The 23,016-nt window shown below is 46.7% G+C and overlaps 2 protein-coding genes across 3 annotated transcripts in view; one reads left to right on the forward strand and one right to left on the reverse strand.

Moving 5' to 3' along the window:
• Pafah1b2 (platelet activating factor acetylhydrolase 1b catalytic subunit 2) overlaps positions 1-4,462 on the reverse strand; it is a 48,181-nt gene extending 43,719 nt beyond the window's left edge. The window contains exon 1 of the mRNA XM_021172743.3: positions 4,334-4,462. The gene's annotated coding sequence lies outside the window, so the exon portion shown is untranslated. The remainder of the gene's footprint in view (positions 1-4,333) is intronic.
• Positions 4,463-4,610: 148 nt separating this feature from the next.
• Sik3 (SIK family kinase 3) overlaps positions 4,611-23,016 on the forward strand; it is a 203,970-nt gene continuing 185,564 nt past the window's right edge. For both annotated transcript variants that reach the window (XM_021173280.3, XM_021173281.3), the window contains exon 1: positions 4,611-4,925. In XM_021173280.3, coding sequence (XP_021028939.1) covers positions 4,653-4,925 — 273 coding nt within the window. In that variant the 5' untranslated portion in view covers positions 4,611-4,652. The remainder of the gene's footprint in view (positions 4,926-23,016) is intronic.

Genomic DNA, 23,016 nt, shown 5'->3' on the forward strand with positions numbered 1-23,016 from the left:
TATTATCATCATTATGTGTATGTGTCTAACCTGTGCATGTGTGTGCATGGTTGGGAGAGCATGCACACCACAGTGTATACATACTATGGCTATGGCCCAAGGTGGATGTCAGAGACCAGCTTTTTGGATCAGTTCTCTCCTTTCGCCCTGCTCAGGCTGTAGGTCTCTTGCTTCTGTCACAATCTGTCCTCTATGTTAGGTGGTCCTTGAGCTTCCATGTGACTCTCCTGCCTCGGCGATTACTTCACTATAGGGGTCCTGGGATAACAGATTCGTGTTACTACATCTGGCTTGTTTTTATGGATCACTGGTATGGAACTCAGTTACCATGACGTTACCATGGGGCATGAACTTTTGACCCAGTGAGCTGACTGAGCCATCATCCTCCAGGTCTCTGTTCTATCGCCTTCTACAACAATGTCTTGGGTTGGGTTTTTTAGGATTCGCAAGCAGACAGAACGCCGTCAATGCCGTCACTGTGGAGAGGTTAATGTTTGGTTGTTTGGTTGTTTTCGAGACAGGGTTTCTCTGTGTAGCCCAGGCTGTCCTGCAACTTACTCTGTAGACCAAGCTGGCCTTGAACTCAGAAATCCACCTGCCTCTGCCTCCCAAGTGCTGGGATCACAGGCGTGCGCCACCACTGCCCCGGCGGAAAGGTTTTGTCTTTGAATGTACCTTTGCCTTTCCAGAAAGCAAGTAGTTGGATATTGGGTCTGATTGTAGCCATCTCTGCCCTTCTAATAACTGGCACGTCTCTGAGATTTCAGTAACCCAGGTCAGTCCTCCCAAAGGGGCAGGGTCACGCACACATCTTGGGGGCAATTCATTAGGGGAGTGATGTTCTTTCCTAGTGAACAGCAAGTCTCCCTCTGGGAGTTTTATAAGCCAAGCCACCACAGGCCTGTTTAACAGGCCGGCTGTAGGCCCCCTCTGTCTTGCTTCCAGCGACCCTCAACCTCCTCTTCTCTACTGCTGTTTTAATCAGTGTTCAAATATATAGGATATTCAACCCTTTGTTAAGTTTCAAACCCGGAGGTGTCTTTTTAACATACCAAAGCATATCTGGCTCCCAGGTTCTCCCAGCAACCCCATTCCTTATCTGTTACAAGGTACGTCTAGCATAGCCCATCCCTTACCCTAAACATTCCAGTCTAAGGCTTCCTTCCCCAGAGGCCCTTCCCTACATAATCCAGACATTTTGATTCCCTTCCTCTCCCCCCCCCCCTTTTGTTTTTTTTTTTTTTTTTTTTTTTTTTTTTTTTTTTTTTTTGGTGCTTGGGCCTCCTGGCTGCTCCACCTGCTTCCCCTTTCCTTTCTCCTCCCCACTCTCCTCACAGGCCAGCTCAGCTGGACTTTGCTAAGTATGTCTGCCTCAGGCTAAGTTCTCCTACACAGCTATAAGAACTTCTAAAGAGACAAGGTGTTTCTGTTGGGCCTGGGTCAAGGAAACATATCATGGAGGGAGCAAATGACAGAGGACAGCTTTTCATTTCCTGGCCAAGAAGCCAGAGAGAAGAGAGGGAGAGAGAGATCAGAGAGAGAGAGAGATCTTTAGAGACATGCCCCTGCTCACCCTCCTCCCAGATCCCATCTTGTAAGAAAGCTTCCATAACCTCCTGATAAGGCCATGTTGCGGGAGAGGGAACTTTAACAGATGAATTGGGGTTCATTGAAAACAGAAAGTAGAACACTAGGTTGAATCTAAGTAAGGCAGCCTTAGCTCAGAAACCTGATTTTCCTTCTGGCATCTTCCTTCATGAGGATTAGAACTGGGGAAAGAAGCCATAGAACACAGGCTCCAGGGGCAGCTGCCTGCATCTGAATTCGGGCCCTACCACTTCCTGGCTCTGTGACCTTGGACAAACCCCTTAGTGTCTCCACTTCTCTTTTTCCTTGGCTGCAGAATCTGTCTAGTAATACAACACCTCTCCAGACCTTGTTGTAAGATTTTGTTTTGTTTTGAGACAGGTTTTCTCTGTGTAGCCCTGGCTGTTCTGGAATTTGATTTGTAGACCAGGCTGTCCTGGAACTCCAAGTGCTGGAATTAAAGGCCTGTGACACCAGGCTTGTTGTAAATCTTAAGTGACTTTTATAATATTATCAATGTATACTGTGCAATCTAGTGCTTGGCAAATAGTTGTTGATGTTGTTGTTATTATTATTATTTTATGGTGCTGGGGATCGAGGTCTCTGAGAACCCAGCAAGCCTTTATCCAGATCCCTGAATAACGCACCGAATACACCCCATTCCATAAAGGCAAGGAACACCCATGACACGTTATCTGGCTATCCTATACTCACTGCTAGGGAACCAGCAGGATAGGTCTCTTCTCTTTGGAAATTAAAGCAATGCTCCATTTTCCTAGCTCCTCCTCAAGGCTTTCTTGAAGTGAGGGGTGGGGTGGGGGAGTGATAGAATGAGAATTTGAATAAGAGGTGTAGCTCAGTTGGTAGAGTGAGTGCACGGTAAAGCATCACCACGGAGCCCTGGGTTTGATCTCCAGCACTGCATGAGACAGGTCAGGATGTTGCTGGGCAGTGGTGGCAAATGCCTTTAATCCCAGCACTTGGGAGGCAGAGGCAGGCAGATTTCTGAGTTCGAGGCCAGCCTGATCTACAGTGTGAGTTCCAGGACAGCCAGGGCCATATAGAGAAACCCTGTCTCGAAAAACCAAAAAAAAAAAAAAAGACAGGTAACTCCTGTAACTCCTGTATTTGGGAAGTGGAAGCAGAGAGATCACAGATTCAAGGTTGCCCTTGGTTACCCAGAAATCAGCCAGGGTAAGTGAGAGAGAGAGAGAGAGAGAGAGAGAGAACTTGATCAAAACAAACAAATTTTCAAATTATGTCTAAATGTCTAAGAATGGAAGACACTCTGGGTGCACAGCATAGTCAAGAGTGGCTTCAGTACTAATTCTAAGACTTCCAGAGAGAAGGCTTGTTTTTCTTTGTCTTACCAGCAGAGCTCCCCACCTCCAAGGAGATGGTAAACCTCATTCTGAGGTCCAGCTCCTAAGTTATTGGCTTTGCTAGATTCCAGCAAGGGCCATGAAGTTGTAAGGGTGGCTGGCCACACCCAATCATTCATCTCAGATTTCATAATCTCACTTGATGAATAGGTTTAAGCAGCCTAAGAAGCAACGTCCACTTCATCCCTGTCTTTATTTGCTTGTAAAGGAGCCAATTAGTGTTATTTGTGCTGGCAATTTGAAATAGCCACCAGGGAACTGATCCAAGGCAGTTGTGGGATGACCCCTCTGTCCCATCCTAGACCCAGCCATTACTTATGTCACATGGGGGGGGGGGGAGACCAGAACATTGGGGAAAGACCTGTGGTCAGAAAGAGTAAGCATGTATTTCCTTTCTCACATACCCAGTGACCTGGATGTCACTTTTTGATACTGCACAGAGATGTGACAATACTCCTGTGCCATGGAGGGAGATACAGGTGTGGGTAGTACAGCACTGGATACATGAGATACAATTAAATAGAGGAATGCACACAGCCTTCTTCCTTCCTTTTCTAACGGACCAAAGGCTATCTCTCCTTTACAGCCCAATTTCCTATCCCCACCAGAGGCAGATAAATCAATCTACTTAATAAGGAAGGAGGAGGGGGAGAGGCTCAGTTACAGCCCAGGATGTGGAATGTCAGATAACAGGAGGGAAGAAAGAGGGATATGAGTTTTATTGCAGGGGTTATTAATTTGATCACTCTTAATGTCCTTAGAGAGTCATTAGTAGGGATGGAATTTATATTAGTTACTCGTTTTGCTTAACGGATTGGATTGCTCATCTTTAAGCATGACGTGGTCCTGGATGCAACACACTTCACCAGTACTAACCCAGCAACAGAAAAAGAGCGCAGAGATTCTGACAAACTCAGGCTGGAGAATTGTTCCGAGTCAGGGGTGGCAGGAAGGAAAATGACAGTCCTTTTCTGGCCCTCACCCACTCAATGACTGGAACGCATGTTTGGGATGGGTTCAACATCCTTGAATATGCAAACTCCAATTTCCGCACTCCTCTGTGTTCGATGACTTATTAGATTGATTGTACGAAGTGAGCTGGGCTTTGTAAGAGTTTTTGCTGAACAATTCCCCTGCCTTTGCTACCAACTTGGTTACAGTTGCTTAAATACTGTAGCTATTCCTGCCTCTGTGGCCTCCAGGGCTAAAGTGGGACAAGGCTGGTATTTTTGGTGATGAGGAAATCCTTTTAAGGGAGGTTTGGTGGTGACTGAACTGGGACACAGGTCGGAGCAGGGATCCCATCAGCGAACCAGGGGCCATCGGGAGTCTGGTTCTGGGGTCTCCCCATCTCATATCCCTACCTCGCTTAGAAGTTGCTGCTGACCCTCGACGTTTTCAATGCCTGTTCCCCAGAGGGGGGCACTAGGGAGCCGGCGCCTCAGGAACAGGGACCCACGCGGGAAGGTCGAGCTCGCCCGGTGAGGTCACGGTTGCCATGGCTTCGGGCAGTGACGCGCGTCCGCACGTGACGCGCGGTTGCCATGGCGCCGGGCGCCCGGCGGCGCGGGAGCCCCGCCTCCCGGAGTGACGTCTGTCGGCAACCCCCCTCTTTCGGCCCCCCCGCGCCCCCTCCCCCCCGGCCGGCTCCCCGCGGCCCCGGAGGTTTCACTGCACAACAAGATGGCGGCGGCGGCGGCGAGCGGAGCTGGCGGGGTTGCCGTGGCCGGAGCAGGGGGAGCCGGGCCGGCCGGCCGCCTGCTGCCTCCGCCCGCCGCGGGGCCACCGGCAGCCCCCGCCGCAGTGCCCCCGGCCGCCGTCCCGGCGCGTCCCACAGCCCCGGCCTCCCGCGGGTCGATGGCCGCTCGCATCGGCTACTACGAGATCGACCGCACCATCGGCAAGGGCAACTTCGCTGTGGTCAAGCGGGCCACGCACCTCGTCACCAAGGCCAAGGTAGTGGCGCTGGGGACCGCGCGGCTGCGGGCTGCGCTGCCCGGGGGGCGTTGCAGCAGGGCGGTGGGGCCAGGGGAGACCGCGATTCCCCGGGGCTCGGGTCAGGGTCAGCAGTGGGGACCGGTGCTGGCGGGAGAAGGCAGGGATCTCAGAGCGGAGGGGTTCCGGAAGGGGGGGCTCCGGGAACTTAGCAGCTGGACACCGGAGAGGTCCCCAGGGCTGTGCGCGGGGTGGGGGGGGGGTGACTGGAAAGGAGGCGTTGGAACTCTCTGGGGGCCGGCGGACTGCACGCCAGGAAGACTCCGGAACCAGCAATTAGGAAACCATCAGAACGAGGGCAGGGGCATATGAAATGTGGACCACAGGATGGGGGAAGACGCGCAAACTGGCTGCCTCAGGCTTCCCAGGACGGCTGGGGCATGGGGCTGAGGGTGTGCGGTGGGGTGCTAGACACCGGGAAATGAGAAGGACCTGGCACCTATACCGGAGAAAGGAATCAACGTTTGATTATTTAAGACTGGGAGATGGTGTCAGTTGAAAGCCCGAGGAAGTATACTTGATTATAGGAAGAGGTAGTGAAGAAAACGGGGAAATAAGGGGGGAAAAAATGGAATGGACCCATGACCAGATGTCCCAAGGCTCAGGGTTCCTGGTGACACTAGCTAACCAAGGGTTAAACAGTTTAGGATAGATGGTTTGCTGGTTATTTTTAGTTGTCAGAGGGTCTGAAATTGTGGGCTTTTTGAGCTCGGGGTGGGCTTTTTAGTAGGGAAGGGAACCGTGGGATTGGCACGACAGAATTCCACTCATTTGGGCCCTTTGGTTCCCAAGGGATTTGAGGAGCTGTAGTAGTGAAATTGGCCAAGGTCAGTTAGGAAATCATGTATGTATACGCATGTAGTATATTTTTTAAAGGACTCAGAGGTAGCACTTTTACCTATCTTTCTTCATTGAGAGTATCAAGGAAAATCATTCAGTTTTGATGGAAGCCACAAAACCCATTTGAATTCCCAACTTGTCTTTGCTCAATACCTCACTTAAATGGATACTTTTAACGTAGTAGTCATTCCTTATATTTAAAACAGTAGCTTGAGTTTTTCTTCCGCCTGGCTAATGAAAAACCTTTACTACCTAAGCAGCTCCTCTGGGAGACACAGGACTCCCCTCCCCTCCTCCCCCTGGCCGCTGTTTACCTTAGCCTACCTTGTTTTGGCTTTTATGGCAGTCCCTCCCTGCCAGAAGCCTGGCGACTTATCTGGGCCTCGTATCCTGCTTACTGGCAACCTGAAAGTTACTTTCCTCGCCTCTCTCTGTCAAAGACTACAAGGGGCCCTTCTTCCGAGGGTGGTGGCAGGCAGAGTGATTGGTCAGTTTCACTTCCTCTGATGGGACCCCTTCAAGCCTTTTTGTCAGTTTTTACCAGAAGGCCTCAAGTCTTCAGAGCCCAGTGACAGACTCAAGTGCGCCCCTCCTGTTGCAGTCCCTCAGACCGGCAGCTGGAGCTGAAGCCGGCATCTCCTTACCCCCTACAGTGTGTTTACTGTTGGCCTAGTCAAACTTGTGTTGACAAACAGAATGCCTCGGTCCCTTGTTTTCTCTCCCCTGTCTGCTTCTGTGATTATTTTGCTCTGACCTCTGGGAAATGGACTCCACAAACATAATTGGTTGTCTGGCTACGTTCTCTATGATTTAAAGAAATTTGAATTTTTATATCAAAATATTGATTAAAAAAATCTATGACAAGCTGGATTGAGTGTCTTATAAACATAATTGCAAACAGTTGATTCTTGGCTTTATATATAAAAGGGACATTTCTGTTTTCAGTAGTCAGCAAAGGCAGTGCCTAATTATGGTTGGTCTGGTTGCTTTCTAGAGTGTGTGTGTGTGTGTGTGTGTGTGTGTGTGTTTCAGTTTTTCCCTGAGACCTTGGTATCCTTTAGGGCTGCAGCCTTTACAGCACTGGCATGTTTATAGACGGGTGTCACTGTTTATGTTGGTTTTTATCTTTGATCGTTTGTGGTGTGCAGTTATGCAATTCCTATGTATGGAAATATTCAGACTTGAATGAGGCTGAAATGGCTGGGACAATGAGTTGCATGTGTGGAGGAGACCACACCAGCGTTTGTTTGTGCTTCTGTAGCAGTGTGCAGTTTCCTGGCTCCAGCTCCAAGGGCCCTATCTTTCTGCTACTTAAATGACTCTGCTGCGAGTGAAGCTTGATTCACAAGGCGCTGTCACATGCTCAGGGTGCTCCATGGGCATATTTTGGCTTGCGCCCTGCTTATCTGAATACATTTTGGAAGGGTCCTTCAACACTGACAGCTGAGCTGTGCCCAGCAGCTGCTGACATAGGTTGGGATGGCCTAGTAAGGCCATGGCTTGGTTATATAATGGCAGGGAAGGTGTCTAGGTCCTAGAAGTTGCTGGAGCTGCTGCCGTTCCTTCCTCAGGAGCGAGGCTCTCCTGCAGCGTTTGTCTCCCGCAGTCAGGTCGAACAGAGGTTAAAGACTGGTTTTCTTCCCTAGCTCTTTCTACACTAGGCCAGCCATTCGCTCCTTTCAAGGTGTATGCTTTTTTTTTTTTCTTTCTGTTTCCTTCTTTATGTCACTGAATGGTCTGAGATTTTCTTCTAATCGTGCACAAAAATCAGACACAGGTAATAATGACGATGCCCATGTCAGCAGAAGGAGGTTAGGCAATAGGCATTTTCTATACATCGGAGAACTATTTATAAACCCCTCTTCCTACATGACCCATTCCAAGGAGTAAGAAGCTAAAGCAAACTTCATCTATTGACTAAGCTACTGCACTCTGTCCAACAATAAGAGAAGCTGGCCCCCGTCCAAACTCTGTTCACTCAAACTTCCCAGAGCGAATAGGATGATGAAAAGAAAAGGAACCAACGGGACACCCCCGCCCCCTTTTTTTCCTTTTTCCGTTGTTGGGACCTTTGCAGCGTGGCTCCCCGGTGCTGAGTCTCGACATCCCAGCTCTGCAGTGCCGCCAGCCAGCGTCAGCGTCGCTGCAGAAGGCTCGCAGGAACCACAGGCTCTGGTCAGCAGCTCACCCTGGTTTTGTCCTACCTACTTTGATTTCCTTTTTAAAAATTTCTTTTGAGACACATTGCCCAAGGTTCTCTGTCTTTTTGGCAGAACATGATAAGTATTAAGATTTAAAAATATATATATATTTCCCCCTTCTCTGATTACTTATGGTCTGTTTCCTGTGCCTAATTGTACCTTCAAGCTAGCTGGATGAACAGAACAAAGAATAGCTACGTTCTGTGTATATTAAAAAAAACTTCAGCTTTGCCTAAAACAGCCTGGTTTGATTTGTCTGCTGCTTAAGACGGGGGCACTGCTGGGCCCTGAATACTGGCTAAACCTCTCTGTGCTTGGATTTCGTCATCTACAATGGGATGACAGTAGCACTCACCCACAAGCTTCAGTGTTGGGTAGATTAACTGCGATGTGCAATGCTCCCTAGGCAGTGCTGGCACGCAAGGCCACTCAAGGAGTAGGTAAGAAATGTCGTCATTTTCTTCAGGTGCAGTAGTCAGTAAGGTGAGTAAGACTGCCACACCCCCCCCCCCCCCCCCCCCGGAAGAGCTATTGACCTCAAGTGCCATTGATTCTGGATAGGTAAGTCCCATTGATTCTGGATAGTGAGACACAAGCTGCATGCCGCACTTTCATTCAAGGAGGGTGTGTGTGTGGGGGGAAACTACTGTTTCAAGTGCTACTTTGAAGTTCCTCCACGTGGTACTCTGTAGTCCCAGCTGGTCTGGAACTCTTGGTGACCTTCTTGCCCTCAGATCCTTGGTGTTGGGATTATAGACATGAGCTTCCACATTGGGCTATGAAATTTATGCAGAACCGTTTTTCATTTAGCTTGATTTTATTTTATCTTTAATTGTCTTTTAACAAGAGACCGATCTGATAAACACATTGGCTTTTGCTTTGGGCCATCTCGAAATATTTACTTATTAACAGTGCTGGGGATTGAACTCAGTGACATGAGGATTTGTACCACAGATGCACATCCTCAGTCCTTGTGTTTGTCTCCCCCACCCCCCAAGGTTTTCTGTGTAGCTCAGGCTAGCCTAGAACTCCATGTGTAACCTATAGAGCCTTGAGTTAAAAGCCTCTCTTGTATCTCCATTCTCCAGTTCTCAGATACTGGATTCTAGGTTTGTTACATGCTATGCTACATGGCTTTTTCCTTTCTTACTTTAAAAATTATCTTCAAATTAATTAATTTAAGTGTACGGTATTTTGTTGGCATGGCTGTCTCTGTACCACCTGCAACTGATGCCCCTGGAGGTTACACAACAACATTGGATTCGCTGGAACTTTTGTGAGCCATCCGCCTTATGGGAGTTGGGGAGCCTTGGTCCCCTGGAAGAGCACCCAGTGCCCTTAAACACTGAGCCGTTTTTCCAGCCCCACATCATTATTTCCATGCTTTGCTATAGGGCCCTGTGTGGTCCAGTCTGTTCTCCATCTCGTTGCCGCCACGGCACCGGTGTGCTGAGATTTAGTGCGGGTCTTCACCTGGCTCAGATTGTCATTGTTCTTTTGTAACTTAATTTTTGCCATACTGATGAACAATTTTTTTTTTGCATGCAATAGTTTCTTCAGAGATTCACTTAAAATTCTGTGGAAAATATGAAAAATGTTACCACACATTTGCAGCTGGGCTTAGTGGCACATGCCTGCAATCCTAGCACATGGGAGGCTGAGGCAGCTCGAGTTCAAGGCCAGTTTGAGATTCATAGTGAGACCTTGTCACAGAGAACAAACAAAATCATTATCTGCCACCCCCAAACAAAATCATTTGCACTTTGTTTTGCGTACAGGGTACAATACTTAGAAGGGTTAGCTTCTAGCTTCGTCGTCCTTTGCTCCCATCCTCCCCCTCCCCCCACAATGCATTCTACCATTGAGGATGTATCCTCAGCTCAGGAGTTTAAAATTTACATGTGTCACAGAGAAAACATTTTGCCCTAAATCCTCATTCCAAAGCTTATCAGTGACATATTTTCGAAGGGTGTGTTTACTGCAGACTCAGCTCATGAAGACTCCAAGCCTGACTTCTGTCTGCCTGTAAAGAAGAGTGCCGTGAAGCAGATGAACACATGCATGTGCCCTTTAGAAAGCAGGAACAGAGTCATCAGGAGAGAGAAGTGAGGAGAGGAATCCACAGCAGCGTTTGCATGTCTGCGGTAGGGATGACAGTCCCAGCCCTAGACCACGTAGAGGTGATCGGTAAAGGATGACCCTTGTGATGGGGTCTCCCCTTTGCTTGCCCTATGAGGTGCTAAGGCCAATTAGGACCAGCCTTTGCCGACTCAGAGCCCCAATATTCCATTTTCAGCATTGACGATGTTTATTTTAACATTCTGACATTGGTGCCAACTCCCTAGAAAGTCATAGATCTGGCTCAAGCTGGAGGTGCCCGGACCAGTTGTCTCAGGGCCAGAAATGCTATTTCATTTCCCAAGCATCAGTCTGGCTAGTGTGTTTTGATGCATGGCATAAAAGAGAGCAAAATCCATGCTCTGAAAATAAAAAGAAATGTTCTTTATTTACAAGAGGCTCAGAAGTTGGGAAAGATACCTAAGACATTTCTGCTGTGAGTAGAATCTTCCCCATACCCATTCATTCATTCATTCATTCATTCACTCATTCAGGAGTGTTGTTTGATGGGCTCCAGCTTTGGAATACACTATTGAAAAAGAGACACAAACAAACAAACAAACAAAGCCACCTGGAATATACTTTCATTTATTTTGAAATACGTCATAGAGGTGAGCCCATCCCCAGGAGGGATTAAAGGCCTGTTCCACCACACACTGAGCTGGAATTTATTTTTAAATAGATAAATGAGATAAGAGATCCCTACAAAACAACAAACAAACAAAAAGACTCTGTCCCAGCTTTAGATCCCAGTGCTCTGGAGACAGGCTAGCAGATCTCCCTTGAGTCGGAGGCTAGCCTGGTTGACACAGGAGTTCTAGGGCAGCCAGGGCTACACAGAGAAACCCTGTCTCAGAAAGCCAAAAACAAATCAAACCACCACAACAAAAAAAAACACTCCTCAGTACCATGGAGAAAACGAATGGGCTGGCAACTGTGGGGAAGGATGTAACTTCAGATAGGCCACAGAAAGCAAGATGGAGCTATGGCTGCGACCTGAATGGTGAGAAAAACGCAGCTTTGAAAGATCGAGAAGACAGAACATCCTTAGCAGAAGGAATGGCAAGTGTGTAGATCCTGGAGTCAGAAAGAACCTTCCAAAGCTTGGACCCAAGGCCATCTGGCTAATGCTTCAGATCCATGGTAGGGATGAGTTCAGACAGGAAGAGGGGCTGGATTCTGCAGGCCTTCTAGTATGCATTGTGAATTGCCTGTGACCAGGAGGTTGACATCAGAGAGCAGCAGAGCAGGACGTGGTTAATCTCTGCTTGGTGTGTTTTCAAAAGCTGTGCTGATTATTTTATGGCTAGGAGGAAAAAAAAAACAAACCAACCTATCTGTCTACTTACTTATCTACTGAGGCAGGGGAGGCAAACGTATAATAGCGTAGATTCTCGTCACTGTTTGAGAATGCCATACATGTTGCATACGAATATGACCCTTGTTGAATATATTGGGCACAAAAAGGACAACACCATCTTACATAGTAGATACGTCCATACCTCAGTCATATAGGCAAGGAAAAGAGAACTCTTTGTTTGGAGTTTTTAAATTTGGTTTTGATTTCTGGCATGAGCTATACCTGTTCTCTGTATGACTGTCCATCCCTCTTATTTCAGAGTAACTCCCTTATTGGTGTATTGGAGAGCTGGAGTGTTTCATGGATGACTTATGATGGTGTCCAGAGTGTATACGGTCTCCTGGGCTTTTGTCCTTTCGTAGTAAATCATGTCAGAGTAGATAGCCAAGGCAGTGTCTTCGGAGCCTCGGCTGCCTGGGGTGAAGGAGCTCGAAAGCTGTGTTTAACCTGTTCAGAGCAGAATCTCGTCAGCTACTGAGGCGCTGTTGCATGGGCCATCAGGAGGTTATTTCTAGCAAGTGTGTGACCCTTGGTACACAAGGACTCTACTACTCAGATTTAAGCCTTTCAAAGAGGTAGGAGTCAGATGGGTGTGGCACACACCTGTCATCCCAGCAGTTTGCAGGTGGAGGGAGGGAGATGAGAGTTCAAGGTTCTCCTGTGAGTGGATTGTGGAATAATCCAAGTTTAAATCTTTTTTTTTTTAAAGGAATCAGATTGTGAGCACACGTCACATCTCTCAGAGAATCAATAGGAAGGAGAAGAGACCCCATTGCCTCTTTAGATTGGTTTTTGTGGGCAGGGCTTACTCAGATGGGGAATTTTGGCTAAAGTTAAATTTAGGTTTTGATTAAGCAGTTCTGCCCAGTTTCAGCAATAACACCAGCTCGCCAGCAGTGTGTCCTTTATTATAGTTCCCTGCAAATGTACACGTCGAGGTTCCGTGTTCCTTTACCTTTTCTCTCTCCTCTCCCCTCCCTTCCTTTTTTTTTTTTTTTTTTTTTGAGAGGTATGTTCTCATTACATAGCTGTGTTCTTACGACCTGCTCAGGCAGATGCATACCCTGGGTACAGGTGGTGCTGACAACTCTTTATCCAGATTTCTTCGTAATCTGGCTCTAATTTCTGGCTTGAGGGCCATCTATACACGCTCTGCATCTCTGTCCTCAGCTCTCAGGTGACAGCTGCATACACACATTCACTACAACGCCAGGCTGGCCTGGACTTGTAGTGATCCTCTTGCTCTGCCTCCTGCTTACAGTGATTATAGATGTGGTAACCATAGTTAGTTTATGGGTGGTGGGGACTGAACCCAAGACGTTACATAGAGAGAGTAATGTAGGTCTGACTGTCTTTAACCTACTGTATAGACCAGGCTGGCCTCACAGAGATCTGCCTGCCTCTGCTTTCAGGATGCTGATATTAAAGATATTTGCTACCATGCCAGTCAGCCTGCCTTCCTATAGCACCCAGGACCAGCAGCCTAGCAAACATTTGAAAATAGGAACAGGGCCTGGCTGAGATGGCTTCGTGTATCAAGTCCTCGCCGTGTAAGTGTGAGGACTGAATCTGTATTTGGAGCTCCCGGAGCACGGCGCCATCGTGCCGGGAGCAGAGGTGGGGCTCAGGAACTAGCCAGCCTGGACTGATCGCTCCAGGTTCTGTGAGAAACCCTGTCTATAAAGAGTAAGCTGGAGGGGCTGGAGAGATGGCTCAGTGGTTAAGAATGCTTCCTGCTCTTCTAGAGGACCTGGATTTGGTTCCCAGGCATTCCCACCAGGTGGCTTCCACAGGCACCTTCACACTTGTGCAGTGTGTTCACACGGGTACACATGCATGAGTACAAACAATGAAAGAAAATATTAAACATAAAAATGAAGTTGGGGAATGATAGAAGACACTCGTTATTGATGTCTGGTCTCCCCTCGTGCATACATGGGTGCACACACCTGTACACACACGCACCCCCCACACACATATACACAACTTGTGGGAGTGGAGTCCTCCCTACCGTGTGGGCTGGAAATGGGGTCAGCAGGTTTGGCATCAGGTGCCTTCACTTGCTGAGCCATCTTGTTGGCTCCTCTGCGTTTCTTAGTTGTGTTTCATAAACATTTGTGACAATTTCTTGGATCAGTTTAAGGGCTGTTTATTTCCTGGAAAATCATTGTTTTTAAAATAAAAAAAAAAGACAACTGGCTATCTTTTATTGTTTGATAGGATGGCACAGTTTAAGAATTTAATACGATTATGTACCTAATATTTAGTGTGATTTAAATATGCACTGAGTGGTGGCGTTTGTGGAGGACTGTAGCCATGGCTCCATGGTTCGAGCTGATGCTGCTCTTACAGAGGACCTGAGCTCAGTTCTCAGCACTCAGTCAGATACCTTGCAACCATCTGTATCTCTGGCACCAGGGGCCTCTGTCATCTCTGGCCTCTGTGGGCACCTGTACACTATGTGCTCCCCACCCCATTCATATAAATAGAAATAATTTTTAAAAATGGATCTTAAAAAATATGTGGAAAAATAAAAATCGGGGTTTGTTTATATTTTCATTTTGGGGGGTTATAAATTACATTTATGGTGTGTGTGTGTGTGTGTGTGCCTGCTCATGTCTCACTGTGTAATGGAAGTCAGAGAATGCCTTCCGGGAGGTCTCTCCTACCCTGTGATCCTGGGGCTGGGCTGGGCTGGGCTGGGCTGGGCTGGGATGCAGGTTGGCAGGCCCAACAAGCCCTCACTTGTTCAGCCAGGTCTTTGGCCCTCATGTATTCATGTGCCAGACTGCCCTTGAACTTAACAGGTCCATGTGATCCCCTCCGTCCATCCTCCTGATAGCTGGGGCTCTAAACATGCATCACCCTTCCAGGAGGAACCCCTTGTCTAGGTTATATGTAATGCTAGGTTAGGGCTCAGACCTAGGGCCTGGCGAACACTTGGCAAACACTACCACAGAGCAACATCCCCAGCCCTGTGAACCTCTTGTTTTAAATGGGACGCTCCTTCAAACCCCAGCCTTACTGGGAGTTTCTTACCTTAGTTTACACCCCAAATATGGTCAGTCTGGTCATCCAGCGCCCCAGCTTTCCTCTTCTGCTTTGAGGTGCTTCTCTCTGTCAAGCTGTGGTCTCTTCCTGAAAGAACTTCAGAATTCTTGTTCTTTGCTTTGTAACTTACGTGATCCAATTGAAAAGACAAAACAAGACAGAACCCCTCAATTTTCCATCACTGGCTAGTGATCTTCGTTTCTTTAATTGGTCTTAACTGTTTATGAATAAATTCAACTAGTATTCCTTGTGCCATGTATATGGAAAAAGTAGCAGCTATTGGTACAAGGAGTTAGGTTTTATTATTCTCAGGGTAGACAAGCAGTTAAGGTAAAGGAGCATTTGAATAGGTGCCCCTAGGTTTTCAGAACGGACAGAGGACTGACAGCGGAGTTCATTGCAGTGTGTTCCTTGACCTCAGCACACAGTCTGTTTTCACTGCCTCTCTCCTACCACCTTCCCCTTTTCTTCTCACAAAAATAACATTGTGCTCCTGAAACAACTCTGGGGAAAATCAGGAAATTATGAAGAAGCGGATGGGAGAATGGCATCCATAATCCTGCCACCCAGAGTCAGTAGTTACTGATACTGTAAAATCCTCTTGCCAGCCTAGGCATTGAAAACTAGTTAGGGTCCTGTGACAAGTGCTGTGTTTCTGCCTCCCTGCCCCTCTTTGTACTGTCAGCGGGAGCCATTCATAAGCATCAGCTTCAGTGTGCATATACTTCAGGGGCATGACTACTGCTGTTTTGTTTGTTTGTTTTGAGGATTTTCCACAGTTTTTTATTTCATAATTTTAATTTTTTTTAAATGTGGCAATTTTGTTGGCACCTGAATCTTTGGAATATTTTTTATTTTATTTTTCTTTAGATAGATTGTTAAAAGTGAAATTACTGAGCCAGAGGGCACACATGTTTGTGAGACACCGGATACTTATATTGCCACATTGCTTTCCAGAACAATTGCACCAGGGTTAGCCTTGGCAGCAGCGGGTGAGCAGGCCTCCAGCAGCGGGCGGCTCTGGCTGGCTGGCTGGCGGACCCGGCCCCTCTGCCTGCGTTGGCATGGGGTCTCCTGTTCGGAAGAGGGGCTGCTCGCCCTTTTCTAGCTTTTCAGAGGCCTTTCCCTGAGCTAGAGTTGTAGATCTAACCCCCCCTGACTGCTATCGGCTCACCCTCTGCCTGGGCCTCTCACCTCTCCCCAGGGCCATGAAGGGCAGGAGACTGTTGAAGGAGACAGAGTCAGCATCACAGAGGTAGGCTGTTTGTTGACCACCTGAACCTCTTTTGTTCTTCTTTGTTACTTATTTATTTACTTTTGAGACAAGGTCTCATTATGTAGACTAAACTGACCTCAGACCCAAGCTCCTGCCTTAATCTACAGGTGTAGGCCACAGTGGCCAGCTTTGGTTTATGGATTATTTTTATTGTTTTTATTACTCACTTGTTTTGAATTTTCGGTCTGAACAAAATCCGTACATTATCATTGAGGTGCTTCCTCCTTCCCGATGCGAGCGTACTGTTGGGGACCAAATCCAAAGCCTGAAAGTGCGCGCCAGGCAAGTGCTCTACCACTGAGCTGCATTCAGCGCCTGGGATCACTTAACTTAAAAAAGAGAGGCTTAAAAATACTTATTTTTAGCCGGGTGTGGTGGCGAACACCTTTGATCCCAGCACTCGGGAGGCAGAGGCAGGCAGATTTCTGAGTTCGAGGCCAGCCTGGTCTACAAAGAGAGTTCCAGGACAGCCAGGGCTAAGCAGAGAAACCCTGTCTCAGAAAAAACAAACAAACAAACAAACAAACAAACTTTTTTTTTTTTTTTTTTTTTTTTTGGTTTTTCGAGACAGGGTTTTTCTGTATAGCCCTGGCTGTCCTGGAGCTCACTTTGTAGACCAGGCTGGCCTCGAACTCAGAAATCCGCCTGCCTCTGCCTCCCTAGTGCTGGGATTAAAGGCGTGCGCCACCACGCCCGGCCAAACTTATTTTTATATTCAGGCAGTGGTGGTTCATTCCTTTAACCCCAGCACTTGGGAAGCAGAGGTGGACAGATCTCTGAGTTGGAGGCCAGCCTGGTCTACAGAGTGAGTTCCAGGACAGCCAGGCCAGAGAAACCCTGTCTCAAAACACACACACACACACACACACACACACAATTTGTGTATATGTGGAGGTGCCGATAGAGATATGGATGAGGTGTCTGATCCCCCCCACAGCTATTTGTGAGCCACTTCAGTGTTGGGATCCGAACTCTTGCCCTAATAACCACTGAGACATCTTTCCAGCCTAGGTACTTTTTAAACCCTGCTGTGGGTTTCCCTGCCTCCTGTTTCCCTTGCAGTAGGTTAAAGAAGGACATTGACTAATATTTGGATGTAGGGCCAGGGGCTTTTTCTTTGCCCTGGTTGGTTTCCTTCATTTTTCTTTAAGCACACTATAGTTCATTATGAATTCCAGTGTTGCCTTGTTTTTGAAACAAAACAGGAACTTAAGGAATTGATAAAGTGGTGTAAGTTAAGCCCATGACTTTTATGTGCCCTCCCTCCCTCCCTCCCTCTCTCCCTCCAATTTCTTGTTCACATCTCACCCATATGTAATTTGACTTTACTTTAAAAACTTTACTGAATTTGTTTCAAGTTGAAAGCTTAGTTTTTACCAAAGCATTCTCATACCCGCCTAATTTTTAATCAGTTTACCTGGTATTTAATTAATTCACATCACAATTAGTACAAATAGGCATGAAAACAAACACAAACCTAGGGACAGGTGTATGGTCAGTGGTAGAGTGTGTGTCTGTCATGTGTGAGCCTGTGGGTTCCACCCCAGCACTGGAAAGGTGCAGACGGCAGCAGTGTCAGCAAAGTCCCCAAGTGTACAAGGTCGGAGCTGATGATGGGGGTGGGGGGTGGGGAGATTGAGGGGTTGGTGGGGGGTGCATATTGTGCTTTGCCTGAGATGGCCTATAAGAACATCTGAGGTAGGTGAAGTTGTAGACTAGTGAGCGCCTTTAGAGGATGTCTTCAGGAGATAATTACTGAACTTCAGAAATCAACTCAGCATGCAAAATAACGGGTTTCATTATAACATTTTTATACATACATGTTCTTTTACTTGAATTAATTTAAAATTGTAAGTACGCTAAAGCTGCTAAGGAGCTTGAAGACAAAATATTTTACAGAAGTTTTTACGATCCTATATACTTTTGGGTGATATTTTTGTCCATTTATGTTAGAATTTGCATGAATCAAACTGAATTTGATAATGGGCCACGATGTTAAAAAAAAAATAACTCAGAAGGAAAGAGCCCCCTTCTGTCTCTAGATGAAAAGGTTTGTATCCGTTCATGCCAGTGTAGTGTTCCATGGAACAAGTTGACATTTTCGTGTAGTAACTTGTTTTCTGTCTCTGGCAGGCAGTCCTCTTCGGATGCCACGAGAAACAGAATTGTTTGTATTGTGGAAGGAAGGCAGGAACAGAGCTGTGTGTTTCTTAGATTGCTCCGGCACCTGCAGGATTCCTTACTTCTGTCTCTGCCTCCTGCCTCCTGTTGTCCTCCCCTTCTGTCAAAATGTTCCCATGTTGCATAAGCAGTGTTCTGACAATACGTGAGGTTTAGTAGCTCTTTTTTTTTTTAAACCCGCAAAATAATGTTTTTAGTGATTGTATGTTCTTGGCTTTCTTTCCAGTTCTGACTCAACAGCCCTACTGTTCCTCTAGCCCAGTGGGGGGTTGTATCTGGGCCTGATCTTTGTGTGCCAGTCAGCTGCAGGATCAGAGCTTTTGCATATTGTACCTAAATAGCTTCTGTGAATGTAGTTGTTCTGGGAGGCAGTTAAATGTTGAGATGGTATTTTCGGATCTCTTCAAAGAATATTACAATGCCGAGGAAGAAAATAGCTTGTTTGAAGCTTGTTACTCATGAGTCCCTGACATGGAGACAGGAGCCAGTGGTTTGAGCCCACTGGCTCTGCCTTCACTGACTTCCTTTTGAGTCAGCAGCTACAGGCCCTGATTGTACCATCAGGGAAAGGGGAGGGGCAGACCAAGCTACCGTCTCTGCCATGTGTCAATGCTGCTGCTGCTGCTTTCTTCTTTTCCTCCTCTTCCTCTTCCTCCTCCTCCTATGATTCATTTGATATGTGTGAGTACAGTGTCACTGTCTTCAGACACACCAGAAGAGGACATTGGATCCCATTGCAGATGGTTGTGAGCCACCATGTGGTTGCTGGGATTTGAACTCAGGACCTTCAGAAGAGCAGTCAGTGCTCTTAACCGCTGAGCCATCTTTCCAGCTCCAGTCAATGCTTCTTAATGCTCAAGACCACAAATCCATTTTTGGAGACATACTATATTCTTTTTTTTAATATATAACATTTGTGTGTGTGTGTGTGTGTGGTGTTGCTCATGGCCTTTGGCATAAGCATGGAGGTCAGAGGGCAGCTATTAGGAGTTGGTTCTCTTCTTCCACCATGAGGCTCTCAAACTCAGGTCCTTTGGGTTAGCTTCAAGCCCTTTTACCCACTGAGTCATCTTGCCAACCCTAGAATCAATCAATCTCTCCCCCTTCCCCTCTCCCTCTTTCTGAGACAGGGTCTCTGTGTGTGTAGCCCTGGCTGTCCTGGAACTCACTCTGTAGCCTCTAACTCATAGAGATCCTCCTGTCTCTGCCTCCCAGGTGGAGGTTGTGCATTCCCCTCCACTCCAATTTGAAAACAAACCTGTTCCAGTTGTATTCTCTAAATTTCCTTTCTTACCTAGTGTCATTGTTCTGTTTTCCCAGCTCTTTGGGGGTCCCTCTTTAGCCTATCAGATGGCCTAACGTCCTCTGCAGCAGTAAACAATGCTGGTGGAGTTGAGGATGCTTCAGCTCCACTTGGCACCCTGTGGGCAGCACCTTGACTTTGGGCAAGCAGCAGGCTTTGGCATCCACTCCTTTTCATATAGTTCAGGCACAGGATAGCTCCTCCAGTTTTAACTGTTAAGCTATTGACAGTTGTGCAGCCGTCACCACTACACATTTAGGACACTGTGTTCTTCTCAGAGGTCACTGTTCATTTCCTCAGCTCCACCCCCAGCCTCAAGGAGTGACCAGTCAACTCCATAGATTTGCCTCTTCGGGTTTTTTATATAAATGGAGTTTATGATGCTTAGCCTTTTTTATCTGGCCTTTTTCAGGCAGTAAAGGTTTTTCAAGGTTGATGCACGCAGCCTTTTCTGGAATTTCATTTCTTTTCATAGCAGAGTAGTAGACCTCTGGACAGACAGACACGCTGCATTTTGTTCATCTGTATGGAGTGCGTGCGTGTTGTCGTGTTTTTACTCTTAGGAGTGATGTATTAGAAGCATCCACACACAGTCTTTGGGGAGTCGTATGTTCTTATTTCCCTATATAGATACCTCATAGTAGAATTGCTTGGTCATATGGTGACTTTATGAAGAACTGCCAAGTGCTTTCTAGAGTGGCTGCCCCGTTTTACGTCCCCACCAGCAGTTTATGAGGGTTTTAGTTCCTTTCCTGCCCTGGTTTCATCATCTGCTGGGTATGAGGCAGCGCTGCTTGGAGCTTGGGAGATGCGCGCTTCCTGACTAAGGCGGAGCATCTGTTCACATGCAAATGGCGGCTTGGGAGAAATGTCACTTTCCTTCCTTTCTCGGCTTACAGCTCCCTGATCTTTCTTGCTGAGTTAAATTTTTATTTTTATTTCTTACTTTTTTTATTGTTTTGGGAAAGAGTCTTGGTAGGGAGCGCAGGTTGATTACAAACCCACCATGCTCCTGCGGTAGCCTCTCCATTGCTGGGCTGCAGAGGTGGACCACCTATTGTGCTGAGCTTAGCTTATGGTTTCTTTACCTGTTCTCCATACACATTTTATATGGACTGACTGATTTACAGATCTTCTCCCCGATCTGTGGCTTGTCTTTGACTTTTAGCAGCTTTCCTGCCGCACTGGGATTTTACATTCTGTCTGTTTTCTTATTTGTACAGCAAGTTCAATTCTGAAATTATACGTAAAGTGGTCTTTTGTGTATGTTCATTGAGCTGGTTCCTGTTTTCTTTCCTTTCTTTTTTTTTTTTTTTTTGTTTCTTGTTTTTTGAAATAAGGTCTCACAGTGTAGCCCTGGCTATCTTGGAACTTGCTGTGTAGACCAAGGATCTCCAACTTAGAGATCCGCCTGCCTCTGCCTCCCGAATGCTGGGATTAAAGGCGTGCTCAGCCAGGTCGGACTGATTTCTTATTCTCATTCAATTCTTTCTCCTGGGCATTTTAAAAAAATTCTCAAAGATGTCAACACTTTATCTTTCTACCTTATATATCTTATAAAATAATTAAATTTTGTAAAATATAGCAAAGAAAGTGATGACTCCCACTCCAGAGAAAACATATTTATAACCAGATCCCCCCTTTTGAGACTGGGTCTTTTACATTTATTATCTATTATTGTAAGTGGTATGTGTGTGTGGTGTACATGTTTGGGTGCATGTGTATAGGAGAGGGTTTTTAAATGGACAGAAGATGCATCCATACAATGCACAGATTTTCTCTCTGTGGTTTTGTTTTCCTTGTTGACCTTGAACTACTGACCCTCCAGACACCACCTCCCAAGTTCTGGATTATATGCATGTGCTACCACATCTGGCCTTATTTATTTTTATTTTGAGACAAGGTATCACTCTGTAGCCTAGGCTGGTTTGGAACTCATTGTGTAGTCCAGTGTGACTCTGAAATTGGGGTAATCATGTTGCTATGAGGATAGTGTTTCACACCACTCCATGTCTCTTATATTTTTCTTCCTCTTCCACTATGTTCCCTGAGCCTTGGAGGGCATGGAATAGACATCCCATCTGTGGCTGAGCACTCTACAATCTTATTCTCACCACTTGTGAGCCTTTGCTGACTTCAAAGAGAAGATCATCTGACTGAGGCTGAGAGCTGCCCTAATCTATGGGTATAAACATAAATATTTAGAAGGCAGTATGACGTCGTCATGTCCATTTAGCATTTACTAGGTAGGTCCCACCCCAGTGCTAATGAGCATCCTGGGCATGCACCTCTGTTCAGGTTTGTAGTACTGGGAGTGAGTTTTCTGGTGTAGTGGCCTCAACTCCAGTTAGAAAGTCGTTGGTTACCATTGGTCATGTGGGTGTGTCTCTTCTGGCAGTTTTTAATTGTATACATTTTGTAGGGTTCCTAGCTGGTTAAGGCAGTTAATGTCTTTCTCTTCCAGCAGCCTACATAGCATTTTCCAGCTCTAGGAAAGCTAACTCTCAGGAGGGGGCTTCCAGTCTAGTTCCACCTTGTTTCTGAAGAACTTACATTATACGTAGTTCTGGCTTGATCTTTACTTTGCTTGTTTGTTTGCTGTTTGAGACAGGATTTCATGTAGACCAGGCTGGCCTTGAACTCACCCTATACCACAGGATGAACCTGAACTTCTAATCTTCCCACCTCTACCTCTTAAGTACTGGGGTTGCAGGTGTGTGCCACACCCAGTTCCTGGGGTGCTGAAGATGGATCTGAGCCACTGCTCTGCCAGCTGTGTCACTGCCCTAGCGTCTGGCACGGACTGTCTTTAAAACCTCACTCTAGGCTTGGGAGATGACTGGAAGGCTAAGATCACTTACTACTGTCTGAGAAGTCAGCTTTTAGCCGGATGAGGTGGCTCAGGCCTTTATTAATCGGAGCACTCAGAAGACAAAGGCAGGTGGAGCTCTGTGAGTTGGAGGCTAGCTGGTCTACAGAGTGAGCTCCAGAACAGCTAGGGCTACAATACTGAAACCCTGACTTACAAACTTTAAAAAGGGGAAAAGAAACAAAAAGAAAGGAAAAAGAACTGAGCTTCTTGCACTGGCATAGAATGCCTCCCAACCACCTGTACTGTGAGTTCCTAACTGACTTTTTCTGGCAAATGGCACCTACGCTCAATTACACCCACTGTGTATGCCACACAAACATAGTATTAAATCATGTCTAAATAGAAATAAAATCAGTCTTTAAAAAAGTCTCCCTCGTTACTTTGGGAATGATTAGAAAAAAGAAATCTGTTTTTTTCCCCCCTCAATTTTCTTTCTCATTTAGAAAATGATTTATCTTTATTTATGTATATTGATGTTCTGCTTATGTGTATGTACGTGTGAAGGTGTCTGACCCCCAAGAACTGAGTCACAGACCGTTGTGAGCTGCCATGTGTGTGCTGGGAATTGAACCCAGATCCTCTGGAAGAGCAGCCAGTGCTCCTTACCACTGAGCCTCTCTCTCTCCAGCTTCCTCAGTTGGTAATGGGAGGGGAGCAGGAAGAGCATCAGGATAGTTGAGTTGGTGCTGGGTTACCTACAGAGAAGGGAGTGGAAGGCCTTCAGCCTGGCAGTGTTAAGGAGGGAGGGGGTGACGTGGCCGATGCTGTAGGCCAGCAGGCAGAGCACTGCGGATCCAAGAGTTCCAGTTCCTCCTGGCTATGCAGTGGGACCCTTGAACCTTCTCACCCT

This window comes from Mus caroli, unplaced genomic scaffold, assembly GCF_978045245.1.
Source record: "Mus caroli unplaced genomic scaffold, Mus_caroli_1 scaffold_11, whole genome shotgun sequence".
NCBI lineage: Eukaryota > Metazoa > Chordata > Mammalia > Rodentia > Muridae > Mus > Mus caroli.